At 39.9% G+C, this 16,062-nt stretch overlaps 2 protein-coding genes across 2 annotated transcripts; one reads left to right on the top strand and one right to left on the bottom strand.

The window, feature by feature from the left end:
* Positions 1 to 682: 682 nt before the first annotated feature.
* Positions 683 to 4,831, top strand: LOC117494416 (glucose-6-phosphate 1-dehydrogenase-like). The gene is made up of 12 exons (XM_034145328.1): positions 683 to 1,033; positions 1,592 to 1,629; positions 1,738 to 1,846; positions 1,940 to 2,157; positions 2,236 to 2,394; positions 2,550 to 2,675; positions 2,780 to 2,873; positions 2,970 to 3,156; positions 3,263 to 3,498; positions 4,130 to 4,206; positions 4,290 to 4,382; positions 4,483 to 4,831. Exons 1-12 carry the CDS (start codon positions 869 to 871, stop codon positions 4,571 to 4,573), a joined length of 1,593 nt encoding a protein of 530 aa, XP_034001219.1. The 5' UTR covers positions 683 to 868; the 3' UTR covers positions 4,574 to 4,831.
* Positions 4,832 to 5,737: 906 nt separating this feature from the next.
* zgc:158263 (ceramide kinase family protein) lies at positions 5,738 to 14,623 on the bottom strand. Its single transcript, XM_034145327.1, has 13 exons — positions 14,260 to 14,623; positions 11,835 to 11,930; positions 11,455 to 11,592; positions 11,240 to 11,368; positions 10,293 to 10,356; positions 10,036 to 10,181; positions 9,479 to 9,553; positions 9,187 to 9,339; positions 8,826 to 8,931; positions 7,829 to 7,932; positions 7,310 to 7,506; positions 6,911 to 7,227; positions 5,738 to 6,181 (listed from the first exon to the last, which is right to left on the bottom strand). Exons 1-13 carry the CDS (start codon positions 14,381 to 14,383, stop codon positions 6,079 to 6,081), a joined length of 1,752 nt encoding a protein of 583 aa, XP_034001218.1. The 5' UTR covers positions 14,384 to 14,623; the 3' UTR covers positions 5,738 to 6,078.
* Between the last annotated feature and the right edge of the window lie 1,439 nt (positions 14,624 to 16,062).

The raw sequence follows: 16,062 nt of genomic DNA, 5'->3' as shown, positions 1-16,062 counted from the left end.
AACATCCCGATAGCAATGAATATCTTAAGTGCTTTGACAAAAAATCCATAAAAATGTCATCTGTGGAAGCCGCACGACCAATCATTTTAACCGGCCCGGCTAAAATAACTGGATGGCCTACCTGCCTGTCAGCCTTCCATCTGTGCACAAACTTATCTCGTGCCCTCATTGGTCATGTGCGCATTCGTGTGTGTTGGAGGAGGGGCTCTGTAAGTGGCAGATTTTCTCCGGTTGTGTATTTTCAAATTCTAGCGCACTCGAGCTGGTTTCTCCAAATGTACCGACCCCACCTTTAATAATGTATTCAAGGTACTAATCTTACATTGGTATTCAAATGTTCTTTTTTTGAAATGGTCAGTAGCCTATTGATTTACCGGGTGATCTCATGAAATAATGATTAACTCACTGTGGTTCTCACATATAGTCATTTCTTTGATTTAGATGGCCTGGCATAATTCATGACTTAATTTACAGTCTTGTAAGCCATAGGGCTTTCTCAGTCAGAGGCTTCTGTTAATGTTTACGCAACATTTGTCCAAGGTGTGGTTTAGGAGGAAGGAACATTCTTGCCAATTGTTATACGTCTGACAGACCTGAAATGTAAGTTTAGATGAATAGGTAGGACTTCTTCAGGTTGACAAACCGGATCTAATTACCTGCAGATTTAATTTCATACGTGGAATTGTCTTCACGCCCAAACTGCAGTACAGTAGAGGTTGGAGAGAGGATACTCAACATTATTGCACAAGGAAGCTGTCACATTTTCTCAATACCTCTTCGCAGCAATAGGTGGCAGCATACACTTGCTGACTTTTTCTGCAATGCAAGGATGACAATTTAAATTTCCCCATGCTGAGTGTGTAGGGGAATGAGAGTAGCCACAGTAACTGCAGCCGCAGAACAGATGGGACAGGAGATGAGCTCTGAGCCTTTCACTCGCTCCGAGGTGTTTGGACAGCTCAGGAGGGAGCTCTATGGAGAGGAGCAGTCCTCTCATTCCAACACGCACACATTCATCATCCTGGGAGCCTCTGTGAGTACAACCTCTCAACTTCTTACAACACGACATGAATAACTACAGTTTCCTCGGTTTAACATTGTTACTCATTCACTTCCTTTAACCCGATTTAAAAAGTATCTGTGGAAATGCTCTCTTTCACATGTTTAAAAGTCTACAAATTGTCTTGTTTGCTTGTATAAAGTGACAGGCCCAACATAAAGTTGAGACAAAGCCTTGCAGAAAACTATTGACCTGGGGAATGTTGCAGTGTTGGCTCATGTTAACTGAAATGTGCTGCATCTACTTTTGCCTTTGTTGGTCTTAATCCCGGCACTAGTTCCATAATCTAGTTGTTTTTCCTGTCACCCAAATTGTTTCTTTCCCTTCCTGAAGCCAATAATCTAGAAATAATCTGAAGTCTCACAGTCCTGTGTTCAAAGTTCTACCATGACTCAACAGATCCACCCACTTTCCATGAGCCCATGTGAAGTTTACTTACTCTTTGGACTCTTAATAATGGATTATTTTCAGCCACATTGTTATCTGAAGGAGTTCTTGATCAGATCTAAAAACAAATGTACACTTCAATAGGGGGATCTGGCTAAAAAGAAGATCTATCCAACTTTATGGTAAGTAAGAATTTCTTCTCAAACACCAAAGCTCTATTTGTTTTGGTCACTTTTTATCCTGAGGAGTTTGACCTTTGGATCCCTGCTTTTTGACTATCCCTTCTCTAGGTGGTTATTCAGAGATGGCTTGCTCCCAGATGACACCCACTTTGTGGGTTTTTCCCGGTCTAAGCTGACTGTGGAGGACATCAAGACAGCATGTCTGCCTTATATGAAGGTAGGAAATCTGAGGGTACTTGTTAGCTATCTGAGAAAGGATTGTTGATTGTGTGGGGTCTTTTCTGGAATAATTGTTTGTCATTTCCCTCAGGTCACTGATGAAGAGAGTGAGAGTCTCTCAGCCTTCTTCAGTAGGAACTCCTACCTGAGCGGCAGGTATGACGATGACAGCTCTTTCGCCCAACTCGACTCTCATCTGTCGTCTCTTCCTGGGGGGTCGGACGCCAACAGACTGTTCTACCTGGCTCTGCCCCCCACCGTCTACAAACATGTCAGCACAAATATAAGAACCCACTGCATGAGCTCCAGGTCAGTGTCTGTTTTACTCAACAATAGTTCACCTGCTATTCATCCACATTGCTCTAATGGCCTATGTGTGTGAATCAGAGGCTGGAGCAGGGTGATTGTGGAGAAGCCCTTTGGACGAGACCTCCAGAGCTCTCAGGAGCTGTCAGCCCACCTCTCCTCCCTGTTCTCAGAGGACCAGATCTACCGCATAGACCACTACCTGGGCAAAGAGATGGTCCAGAACCTCATGGTGCTCAGGTAGCTAACTCAATGCACACATTCCTAAGCACTATACCACTAGTGAAATCCTTAGCACCATTAATTCTATTTAATTACTTCTCATTATCTCTTCCTTCCTGTGTCACTGGTATTGGAGGGTTTATTCTACAAATGTCTTATTCTCTCATTGCCAGGTTTGGAAATCGCATCTTTGGACCCATATGGAACAGGAACAGTGTGGCCTGTGTGGTCCTCACCTTCAAGGAGCCTTTTGGCACTCAGGGCCGCGGAGGATACTTTGATGACTTTGGTATCATTAGGTGAGGACCATTACATTTTAATAAAAGTCAAAACAATGAATACAATGTTATGTTTACACTAGAGCCTTCACTTGTGCTGATTCTACTTCTTGTTCCTCGTGTAGAGATGTCATGCAGAACCATCTCCTGCAGATTCTCTGTCTGGTCGCCATGGAGAAACCTGCTTCCACCAGCCCCGACGACGTGAGGGATGAGAAGGTAATGACTGTGATTGAACAGAAAGATTTAACATTTTCTGTCTAAATTCCAGAGCATCGTTGACGATCCAACACTTTATCCATTGATGAACTGTAGGTGAAGGTGTTGAAGTGTATAGCTCCTGTTACTGGATCAGATGTGGTGCTCGGCCAGTATGTGGGCGACCCTGAGGGGGAGGGTCAGTCCAAACTGGGTTACCTTGACGATCCCACTGTACCAGCAGGGTCCTGCACGCCAACTTTTGCCACAGCGGTGCTTTATGTCCAGAATGAAAGATGGGATGGTGAGTGAAAACATTTATTATCTTTTTCATCACTTGTCTTAGTCTTCACCTCCCCCAGATTTTCTCAGTTCTTTTGGCGTCCTCTCATCAACTCTCCCCCCACCAGGCGTTCCTTTCATCCTGCGCTGCGGTAAAGCTCTGAACGAAAGGAAGGCAGAGGTGCGTCTGCAGTTCACTGACGTGCCGGGAGACATCTTTGCCGAGCGCTGTCAGAGGAACGAGCTGGTGGTGCGGGTGCAGCCGGACGAAGCCATTTACCTGAAGATGATGACCAAGAGGCCGGGGGTCTACTTCAGCCCCGAGGAGACGGAGCTGGACCTCACCTACAGGAGCAGATACAAGGTGCTGCACCTTTCTCAAAGAATCCATTGTGCATCATCATTTAGCTTTTCGCCCTCTATCAGTTATTTTCAAGTTTATCATATGCACAACAATATACAACTTTAATATCTTGAATCTTGGGCTCCCTCCAACAATGCACATTTAATTTATATACAATAAATAATATGTAGAAATAAAAGAAAAAGGTATCGTAAGAGTAAAGGCAAACTTTATATACTTTTTGATATAGAGCCATTTTCTTTGTGTCATTTGATTCTCCAGATATGTTGGTCATGCTTTATTTCAAAAGTCAAATGAATCTTCAACATAAAAAAATAATTTAGGTGACATTTGACACCTATTCAATGTTTTCCGGTGACATACTGTAGATGGTTTGAAAATAAATAAAAAGTCAAGGAAACGTCACTTGGTAACCTTAAAAAAGTTTGTTAAAAATCTAAAGTTGGCCAATTTATGGTTGAATTCTATTTTCTATTTTCTGTCTAAAAGATTTCAACCGATTCCACCATATCTCATACTTGGTGAATTGCAATATAGTTTAAGTCTCCTTACTAATTTGTATTAAGAAACATCACTGAACCTGAAATAAGCAAGTATTCACAGTTTTTAAACGGCTGCCATCTTCTTCCAGAACGTGAAGCTCCCGGATGCTTACGAGAGGCTGATACTGGATGTCTTCTGTGGAAATCAGATGCACTTTGTCCGCAGGTCGGTTTAACTGTCATAGTTTATTGTCTATTTATTTGTATTTAATGTGGTCTTTTTTTGAACTGCTCTGCTTTCTGTCCCAGTGATGAGTTGCGGGAGGCCTGGAGGATCTTCACCCCCCTCCTCCACCAAATAGAGGAAGAGAAGAAACCACCCATCCCTTACACATATGGAAGGTAACATAATGTGTCTATCTCATGAGACAGAAATAAATAAACAGTGCATTTTCCATTTTAGTGATCATTTCTCTTCCCCCTGTTGTTTCTTTGTTGGCAGTCGTGGTCCGAGCGAGGCGGATGACCTGGTGAAGAGGGTGGGATTCCGCTATGAGGGAAAATACAAGTGGGTGCAGCCCCACACTGCATGATGCCTTCTGTCACACACACACACACACACACACACACACACACACATTCATGAACAACCCACACGTTTACAAACAATAAAGTTCACTGCCTTCTCTCACTGCTGTATATTGATTTTGTCTGCATGTTTAAAAATGCCACTGTTTTTTTATCCTTAATCACTCCAAATGAATGTGGAAATAGCAATAACTGTATGAGTCTGATTTGAGTGTTCACCTGTAAATCTAACATTTCTATGAAATAAATCATAATATTGACCACACCTGCTCTTTTTCTATTCTTTTAACAGTAGGCCTCCTGATCACATACACCAAGGTCATAGGTGTGTAGGATTCATAGGGGTTTATATTGGCTGTTTTTGTGAGCTTAGCCTGTATATGTACATACGGAGCAGATTCTCTTCACTGGGTCATGTCGTGTTTCTACAGTAGCCCAGAACAAACAAACCAAAAACTGGTTCTAGCGAGGGCCTTTGGCATTTATAAGGTCATCTGGAGGCCACCGTAGATTAGATTATCTAACCTCCAACTAAATCCTACACAATGTTCCTGAGATATGTGAGTTGTACTTACATGATTGTTGACCTTTATTTTATGGATGCAGTATGGGATCAATATTGACTCGAAGGGTCATTTGAATGTTTTAGAACATAAGCCTGTTCTCTGCTATCAGCACGCCTGTGTTTACAGTCATCACTACACCATGATGCAGGTGACGCTTAAAGGAAACTATTTTAAATGTTCTGCTACAGGTAAGAATAACCTTGAGGTAGGTGTTTTAGGATAAGATAAAAATCTAAAATACACTTTACTAACATTTGTATCGGTTAATCTGTCACGATGTATGAATACGTTTTAACATCACCACTTCCATTTACTTTTAAATAGCTGTTAGATTTGTTTGACCCCCTGCAACATACTGAAGCTGTTTCCTGTCACCTATGTGTGTCTCTACTAGGTTCATGGCCTATCTGGCTACAAACACACTGACCAATAGCGGAACGTGTGTGATCCTATCTGTACTCAGAGGACCGTGGGAAGTGAAGCAAACATGTTTTTTAACAACTTCTCCTCTGGGACTGCTTTATTTGTTCTTTCACGTGTTGTTTGATTTTCACTGAACAATGTCTGTTTGTTGAGAAAAATAAAGCATAAAAAGGAATCGGGTCATTCTTTATAATTGAGTTTTTATTCTATGGAAGCTCGTAAAATAAATAAGATTTGCCGGCTAGTACAACAACACTGTACATGCCATGGGAACGTGAACTCAGATATTTGTATCATGTCTTTAAATAGTGTTTTCATTTTTAGTATTCAACTAACAAACACTCATAAAAGAATAAATAGTTCTTTTTTATTTTTGCGAAGAGAAAACATGTGAGGTAACCTGAAATATTAGGAACTCTTTGGCCATGACAGACTGAAGGCTGTCTCAGTTCACAAAATAGCTTCGCTTTAAAAACATTCCCATTGTCACCTTCCCTTCATCTTCCCAAATGCAAGTGAGGTTATATTTGAAGTGTGCATCCCCTTTCAATATCTTCGCTGCAGTGCATGGCGGCTCCGTCCTCGATGCCTCTCGCATACAGACGCACCAGCTGGCCATGAACCCTAAGAGGAATGAACACGGTAAAAAAACTGTACTGCTCAGAAACAATCATCCTTTATATTCAGTGAGCTATTTGGTTTTCTGTCGGTATTGATGACTAACAGAGATGGCAAAAACACACACATCCTTTACTAAAGAAGTACTGACTAAACTTCTTTACTCAAGTAAAGTAAAGAAGTATGGGCTTCGAAATGGACTTAAGTTACTTAAAAGTACCCGTAACTACCAACTGTTTTATAGAGTACCTGACCTACCTTTATATTAATAGAACAATAATGTCATTGTTAGCTACAACGGCAAAATGACTAAGTTCTCATTGGTCGCTCTTGTTTAGTGAAGACCAGGAAATGATGGATACACGGATTGTGTTAAAATCAATAGGCACGCAATGACTCTAAATAATAATGATCCCACCACCAAACGCAGATTAAAACTAAAGTAACAAACCTGTTTTGAAAATGTAAGAAGTAGAAAGTACAGGTATTTGTGTTAAAAATGTAAGAAGTAAAAGTACAGGTATTTGTGTTAAAAATGTAAGAAGTAAAAGTAAAAAGTCGTCGGAAAAATAAGTAGTGGAGTAAAGTACTGATACCAGAAACATTTACTTAAGTACAGTATTTGTACTCCACTACTTCCCACCTCTGATGACTAAGATGAGTAACAATATGATACTGTAAGAGGATAATACAGTACTTTTTGCAACAACAACAAAAAACTAGTTGAACTCTTACCTGCTGAGGATCTCGGTGGAAGGCAGTATCTCTCCGTCACAGTTCCACACGGACACAGCAGGAGCTTTGCTGCAGCACAGGCCGCACAGGAAGGGGTTTCCTGTTTTCTGCACGTTGGTCATTTCTCTACCCGGGCCTCTGTCTGCCAGATGCTGCTGAGATCCAGACCTACTAACAGTCTCAATATAGCCTCTCTCCTCTTCATCCATCCCACCACTCGACCCTCCAATCTCTTCATATTCTTCCTGCTCTTTGCCGGGGGGGAGAGAGAAACGGACGGCTTTCACACGGTGGACCTCCACAAACGGCAGGTCAAACTAAGAGAGGGGGCAGAGATCGGGGTCAAGTAGTGTTTAAACGTACTAGTCCAGCTAGAAGTCAATGGGAATTTGCCATTACCTGATCCTCTGTGCTTGTGTGCCTGTAGAGGAACTTGAGGAATCCCAGAGGGTGAGTGTCCCACACCAGGATGAGGTCCCCGGTGCCGTCCGCCAGGTGAGCCGAGGGAGAGAGGCCCAGAGGACTCTTGGGACACGAGCTGGACATGCAAGTGAGAGACACACACCTGAACCTGCCCTCCACAGTCACCCACTCACCTAGAGAGACACATAAAGGGAGACATGTTGTTATTATAACAAAAGTTTTATATTAGTTCTTTCACTTTTTTTAACTCAACCCTCCATAAAAGCTTCAAATAAATCACTCACACTGAGGCATTGCAATTAGACTGAACTGTCTTTATAAAGTCACAAGCCAAAAAAGTTGTGTGTGTGTGTGTGTGTGTGTGTGTGTGTGTGTGTGTGTGTGTGTGTGTGTGTGTGTGTGTGTGTGTGTGTGTGTGTGTGTGTGTGTGTGTGTGTGTGTGTGTGTGTGTGTGTGTGTGTGCGCGTGTGCGTGTGTGTGCGCGTGCGTGTTTACCTTCTGAGTCACCACTGAACTGGCTGTAGTGGGAGCTGTATAAGGAGCCAGCGTCTGAAGAGTGGGGAAAAAGTCTTTCTGTGCTTCTGGAACACACACTGCACCTAAACACAACAGCAACACAAATAATTGGAACTCTTAGTGATATAACAAGCTCCTCACCATTGACACCCATTCATAACAGCCTTATAAAGCACTTGCTGACAGCCAGAGGCCGCTGCCTCAGACAAAGACGAGACGGGGTGCTCTCTAACAGGAGTCTCATCTTTCATAGATCAAGTTGCTCCTGCTTGGTCTCTTCCCTCCTCAAGGTGCACCCAACACCATGTCCCTGCTGCGGCTGGTAGCAGTTACAGTGTCTCAAGCAGTGAATTTGAACCTGTTGACTGGTGCTTTATTAATAATGATGCTACTCTCAGGGACACTTTCTCTCCTCATTGCACAGGTTTAAGGTTTACTCACTTTTTTTAAACGACTTCCTTTTCAATGAATTGTCTCACTTTTAAACTTTTAACAGAAAACCTCATTATTTTTAAACAAATGTATTTCCTAGGAGTAAGATTAGGTATCCAAAAAGAACAACAAGCTTTCAGCAGTTCATGTTATTATTGGCTTCTTCCAGAACTACCCCTTACACTCATGTTTTCATGGTCATTACTCTTGTGATCCAGTAAGAGTCAATTCAAAGTTGAAATAATAAAAGTTAAATAACTGCGACATAAGAACAATACTGTGGTGGTGTTGTTTGGAGACGTTTGTTTCACAATCACATAATACTTGAAACTAAATGAATAAACAGGGATCCATAATGAATAGATAAGTAAAGAAAATACTCCCACGCTGTTTTAAGGTGAAACACCTTCTCATTGCAGATAGAGAGTATAATTTGATATGCATGTCATGATTTTCTTTTTTAGAGTCTGTTTTGTGTTCATTACTAATTGCACTCTGTGTACTCTTTCTTTGTGTCATTTCTTATTAGCAGTTGGTGTTTTACCCTGAGAGGCAGCGTGTTCTGTCTCTGGGGCTGGAGAGCAGCGGGTCTGCTGGCAGATACTGAACTATGCCTGCATAGCTTCTGTTGCTCAGGTACACCATTGTGCCTTGATAAAGAGAGGAATAAGGTTAGGAGGAAATGCACAACAGGACATGTGTCAACAACACTTTTAAAAGACCAGATATGTGGGGAATGTGGTTTGTGTGTTATACGAGTTCCTTCCATATTAGTCATGTGAGTAAGAATTACAGAATACATGTTTAACGTCAAGCTGAAAGCTGAAATAGACACAGAGAATCAAACAGCGTCTTGTGCAAAATAAGCATGCAGTCATTTCTGTAAATGAATCATCAGTCCACACCTGAATAGTCATATCGCAGAGGTCCCATCCAGCGGTGTTTTTCACTCTCAGCCAGTACGTCCCCATAGAAGCCATAGCCCAACAGAGAGACAGAGTAACGCACCAGACCTGAAGCCTGGTGGACCGAACACACATCCAAAGGCTGAGAGTCTCCTGCAAGGTATTGTGGGGAAAAGGAAGCGGCATACAGGCTTTACTTTGGAGCTCAGAGTTGACACAATTGTTCAAGTATTTTAAGATGTATGCATGTACTTTGAGAGTATTTGAGATTTTATTGAAAATCCTTCCTCACCAATGATGATGTGCAGAGCTGAGGTAACAGGGTCGATCACTCCCACTGTGGCATAACACACACAGTCTGTAGAGCCTACAGTAGAGACAAATGTACATTACATTACATATTACATATCATTCAGCTTCAGACTTACAATAAGCGCAAAAACCATAAAGAATCAAACTCCGAACAACAAAGAAAGTGCTGATATATTCACTTCAAACTAGATCATACGTGTAAGTGCTGGTGAATCAGTTACAAGGCCTAAATTAACTCAACAAGTGCTTCGTGTTTTGTTTTTGTATTGTAGAAGATGAATGTGTTACTGCTATAATTAAAGGAAGCCTACAACAACCTTTCTTTTATGATAACACAACATGCTCTCTTTTTTCTTAAGATCATTGGATACTATACTATATATTATTCTATCCTTCAAGATCATGGTGGCGTGCAACTTCTGATCTCTGAGAAACAGTATAACTAAAAGATGGAAGCAAACTTTTGTTTTATCCTGAAACAAACAATATAGTAAACGTGTGATCTGATTTAACGGCATTTAATAACAGTGTCATTACCTGCAGGGATGATGCCAATATGCCGCTGACAGGGCTGTAAAGTGACAGTGGGATCATTCTCACAAAGGCCTGCCTCTTGTTGTGTCCGCCCAATCAAACCGTGGAGTATTTCGCTGAACATGCCATCCCCACCCACACACACCACACTGTTGTAAACAAACACAAGAGTTTCTGTTGTGAAGCACCTCCAAGAGAGCTTAGCAGTAATACTGGTTATAATGTCACAGTGTTTGCTCTGAAACTGTTATAACTCTTACCCATCAAAGCCGGTCAGGTCTTTCTTCAGGAGATGGTCTCTGGCCTGGTTTGCCCGCTCTGTCACTGCAAAATAAATGTTAGGATTACACATATAGACAGATATCATTATTATTATTATTATTATTATTTTTACCTTTTTTATATTTCTTTTATATATATATATATATATATATATATATATATATATATATATATATATATATATATATTAGGGTGGTCCTTAGTGCCATGTATATTTTCGAATTCATTTATTTTAAGCTCCAACCACCGGAGTTTGTTATGATAGTCAAGAAAACTCTCCTGGTGAATTTTATTCAAATTCCAACAACATTTACCCCTCCCTCATCAACCTTGAAGTTTAGCCTCAGTAGGGTGGTCCTTAAAATTGAAAGTCGGAAAGTCTAAGCTCCAACCCCCAGAATTCATTCTATTAGTCAAGAAAACTCTCCTGGTGAATTTTCCTCAATCTGACAACATGTACCCCTCCCTCATCGACCTGGGCTGCCACACCAGCAGCCACGGTGCTGCAACTGAGGCTACACTTCAAGGTCGATGAGGGAGGGGTACATGTTGTCAGATTGAGGAAAGATTCACCAGGAGAGTTTTCTTGACTAATAGAATGAAATACAATTTGACTTTCCGACTTTCAATTTTAAGGACCACCCTAATATATATATTCATTTTTTCAGAATCATTAAAAGGTTTTAAAATAACAATAATATGTTTTATTACTTTTGGGACAATATATTGTCCAATAAAACTAGTAATCAAGACAGGCCTTGCTTTAACATTACTCTAAATAAAAGACATATTAAAATATGAGTTTTGTTAAAGAAAATACAGACAAAGTTTGCCATTGTAATATCCAAAAAACAGTAATGCATTAGTTACTGATTACTAATGAATACATAATCTATCTATGCAACACCTCTTTGTTGTTTCTTACCAATAACATGACAGCTGATGCCAGCGAGCTCAAACAGAGGGGCAACCAGAGAGTGGTAGATCTTTCTTCCTTTCTTCTTCCCGCCATATGGGTTGATAAACACTAACAGCCTGTTAGGCCTCACCGGACCTGAAGAATACATTAGCAAATATGTTATTGAGAGCCATAAACACTCTGGAGGATTGGAATATGACTTTTTGAATATCCATCCATACTGTGAGTTTTGAGAGCAGCTCTAAGGTGTTTGGTCCACTGGTCTCTGAGCACCCGACTGGGGACGCTGAACTGGGTTCGGCCCAGTGTCCATAGTAACCCATAAGAGCTCCCAGTGCTGCTGCGCTTCACGTAGAAAACTGTAGATAAATGTTAGATAAAAAAACAAAACCATGCTGTAAAACCATGATATCGCCATGTGGGAGACACAGGCACATATTTGAATACATTGCAAAACCAGTGTATGCAAATGACTCATGTTGTCATATATTTTTAAACTCCATGGCTATGTGTAAAATATGGTTATTATTTACTTAAGCCTTGACTGTGGCCTTGGTTTCTTTGGGATATCTGAGAGTGTTGCATGAGAAGTTGAACCCACCTGTAAAGACTTTGTCTGTGTCTTCGATTGACTTCTGGGGCAGGATCTCCACCCGACCCTCCTCCACTCCAACCACCTCAGCCACAGGCACTGAAACTTTAATCACACAGCACAGACTTCAGCAGACGGGCTTCTTTGCATACAATGAATAGAACATTTACTGGAAAGTCCTTTAGACCTTCTTTAGAGCAGATACGTTTACATGTGACAGTAGGGGGCCAAAGCAAAGGTGTAACATAACAGTGGCTGCATCCTAACACACTCAAGGTCAAGGAAATGCAGAGATATAACTAAAATATTAATGATGACTGAATTCCACTTCATTTTCAAAGTTCTATGAATCACTGGCACACATCAGAATTAATAATCCCACCTATTAATAACAAATATCTGCCTAAATGAAGGTCTATTAACAACAGTTTTGTACCTTATATTTCATACTTCAGCTATTTACAGTACTTGAAAAATATGAGAGATGAGGATGATATCTGGGGCATTCTACCGAATTAGTACAAAGTGCGGTCCCACAACAAGAAAAACTATTTAACAAAACAATTAAGTATTCAGACATAGATATTTACTAAGAATATGTTATGGTCTATTTAAACATAAGGCATTACATTATATAGTGATAAGCTTAATATATACAAAAACATCATTTATAGGGTACTTTCTATTGGGAAGTAGCTGTCCCCAACCCTGACATCTATTTCAATTTCTGTAAATAACACTTAAAACACATCTGTTCCAAAATCTGAAAATCGGCGTGTAACCTTAAGAATTGTCACTACCGAACACATATTATCTTCAATTAAGTAAACCTTTTTGGGGTTTTATGCAAAGTATTAGGTTTTTATGTGTGTAAACCTCTTCAAAAATGTGTATGTTAGCCATGTACTTGCTAGCATTCTTTAGTTATGCTCAATTTAAGCTAGAATCGTCACTACCGAAACAGTCACTACCGAAACAGTCACTACCGAAACAGTCACTACCGAAACAGTCACTACCGAAACATATGGTTAAGTTTCGGTAATTGATATGATCGTTTCGGTAGTGACAAAATGGAATGGTAAGCAGGTAAATCCCACCATTTTGAAATAAATGTGTTTTAAAGTCTGAAAATCAGTGTGTTACTTTAAAGTTCTCCTATAATACTATTTGTAGGCATATATTATAGGTCTCAGATATATAAAAAACATGTCTATGAAGTGTTTTGCTCAAAATACCAAACAGATCACCCATTCTCATTCCCCTCTATTTCAGCCTGTTACTAAAGGGCTGATTCTGGGTCAGTAGCTTCAAACATTCACACTTCACATAAGGCATGTTATGAGTTAAGATAAAGCAATAAGGTTGAGGGAATATGAAACAACCTTGAGAACAAAATACTGTGGTCACTACCGAAACAGTGGATGTTTTGCAAAAGATTAAGTATATTGAGTTATCAACTAAAATGATATGACACTGATTGGTTTAATGTATGTTCAATTTCAACAATCATCAACTCTGGAATCAATATGATCAGTATTATGCATTTTACAAAGAAAGTTTGCATTATGATTTTTATGAATTGTATAAATTGAACTTTGAAATTTGATTAAAAATTCACTTATATTAATTTAATTGTGAAAACCCTCAAGAAATGTTTGTTAAAATACTATTTAGAGAAGGGAAGGTAAAACAATCTTAACAGGTTAATATAATACTTTTTTACTACAGTGTATGTACTATGTTTCGGTAGTGACCATTTTTGGTAGAGGAAGAACATTCCAATACAGTCTGAAAATACGATATCAAAATGTACGGTTATTTTACTAGATATGTCTAATTTAGATATGGTACAAAATATATATGGACAAAGTTTTGGGAAAAAAACATACACATTTTCAAAACATTTCCAACCTGACTTTGGTCCAATTCGGTAGAATGGTCCATCTACAAGGTAACAAGTGTAAACATCATTGCATCCTTTTAGGTGCTTTTGATTTGTAAAACATATCAAAAACAAGGCATTGCACTGTAAAAAAGTGACACAAGTGTCTTGTTTTAAGTGCAAGATATTCTCCCTGTCTGCACAGTGTGCGTGTGTGTGGGCGGAAGCATTTTGGTGCTAAGACAACATGCCAGGAGGTGTGTTAGTCCTCCATTAGCCAGTGTTGTCAATGTCAGCAGGTTGTGTTTCGTGTTAGTGCTGTTCAACTTGTTCTTCACGTGTTGGGCTGAATTAAACCCTCCCTGTAATTGTCCAAAATAAGACGTACGGTGTTTTGTTCATGGTGTCTCCAAGTGTCCTCCCTACTTCCAACGGTTTGTTTGTCATCGCCCTGTTATGCCACCTCTGCTCAGAAATGACATTTAAACATAAATAAAAGCACGTGTTTACAGGGAGGACATTTGGAGAGATGGAGTAAAGAAAGCCACCTACTTGTTTTCTTGTCGCGATTCTTCTTGTCTAGCTCGGTCCAGTTGAAGTGCCAGCCTGTCAGGACTGCCCGGTATCTTTTACTCCCGACCCACACAGTAGACTCCAGCTTCAAATCCGTCTCCATCTGGAGAGGCGCTTCTCAGTCACAGCGTCGCTCTTTCCGGTTTATCAAAACACTCTTGTGATCACATTCAACACCCATAACTTTGTCATCACTGAGAAATACAGGCAGGTTGGCAATCTGATCTCGCCATTAATTTACTGATTATTCTGAAGTTCCTTCTTCCAAGACACATAAATCCATTGTTCCTGCTCAATGTTGTCGACACCTGCCAGGCACACTGCTGTTATTCTCGAAATATTCGTTTCCTCTTCAGTCCCTCCCTGGTGACACCTGCTCGATTTGCATGTTGCACTGTGATTGGATGCAACGCAGCAACTGTACTAAAGTATTAGCTTAAAGCCAGAAACTCCAGTGTACTCCTTGTGTTTCCAGTTCTTTGCTCAAATAGTTTCATCGTAAATATTTCCTGTATGTGTTTCACTCATAGACTGTATATATAAATTTCACTATGGGAAATGATACTAAGCTTCTCGTTTAAAGGTGCACAGTAACCCAGAAAGAAGTGTCAAATATTTAATTGAGTGTTTCTATTTAGCATATTACATTGCCTAGGGACAGAAATATTCTTCCAATATTGTATTATTTTCTGTAATGTGGGAATGGGAGCAGAAATAAAACTCAATGTGGAATCTGATGAACTTTCTAAGAATTCAAAGATGTAGTTATGAATTCAAAGTAATGACTTGAAAACCAAAGGGACTGACTTTTAAAGCACATGAAAAAACTGTGTCTTGAAAATGCTGCTGGTAACTGGCAGTTTTTGTGTACACGAAAAAATATTAGATTTTGAAAATATTTTTGAATATGGAGTGTAGCATCTTGAATAACATTACACTGTGTTTAGTGTTGTTTGAGGGTGTTGTTTTAAACTCTTCCTCGTAAACTTCCTGATAAATCAACATTTTGTTGGTAACTTTGTGTATATGACATTAATTAAATAATAAACTATTAAATTCAGAAATAGATTTATGGTAGCATAGGTTCAAGGTAAACATACATTTGCATACACGGGACAGTAGTTTACATTTCTAGTTTTGAGTTCCAACCATAGCCAGATTAACTCACTAGGGGGCATCCTGGGAAAGACATTTAAATAGGCCCTCACAGAGACACCACCAAAACCTGATCCTCAGCATTTTAAATATTGTCAGAGCTTTGGACAATTCAACTAAAGAAACTATGCTGTCCCCAAAAGCCTCTGCAACAATAGAGGCAACAGTGTATATTTTTTAGACCTGAACGAGTCAGAATTCAGTCACAAAATGAATGCTTTAACACTTGACTTTGGTTGTTGTGAAATTTCTTATAGAAAAGGAAGTATGGGTTAATGACAACATGTCATGTAATGTAATGGTCAGCATACATAGACCAAACAAAACATGTAATTGTGTGAATATCCAAGGAGCTGTTTTTACTTTTTTTCCTTTTTTTCGACTGACTAGAAACCCAAGACATGTATCCATTTGGTTGATATTGTACCTTCGTGGTTGAAGGTTGAAACAATTCATTCTTGTCACATATAGAAACAGGGGATCCGGGGCCCCAGAGCAGTGAAACGCTTAGCCTAGTGATAATCCAGCCTAAACCTATGGCCTAAACTCGGCTCTAGGTTATAAAGAGTGCGGCTACAATCCACAATAACACATCCGGGTAACTAGATATATTAAATCATCCTTCAA

This window comes from Trematomus bernacchii, unplaced genomic scaffold (genome assembly GCF_902827165.1).
Source record: "Trematomus bernacchii unplaced genomic scaffold, fTreBer1.1, whole genome shotgun sequence".
In the NCBI taxonomy this organism is placed as follows: domain Eukaryota; kingdom Metazoa; phylum Chordata; class Actinopteri; order Perciformes; family Nototheniidae; genus Trematomus; species Trematomus bernacchii.
This window is presented reverse-complemented; position numbering and strand designations above follow the sequence as displayed.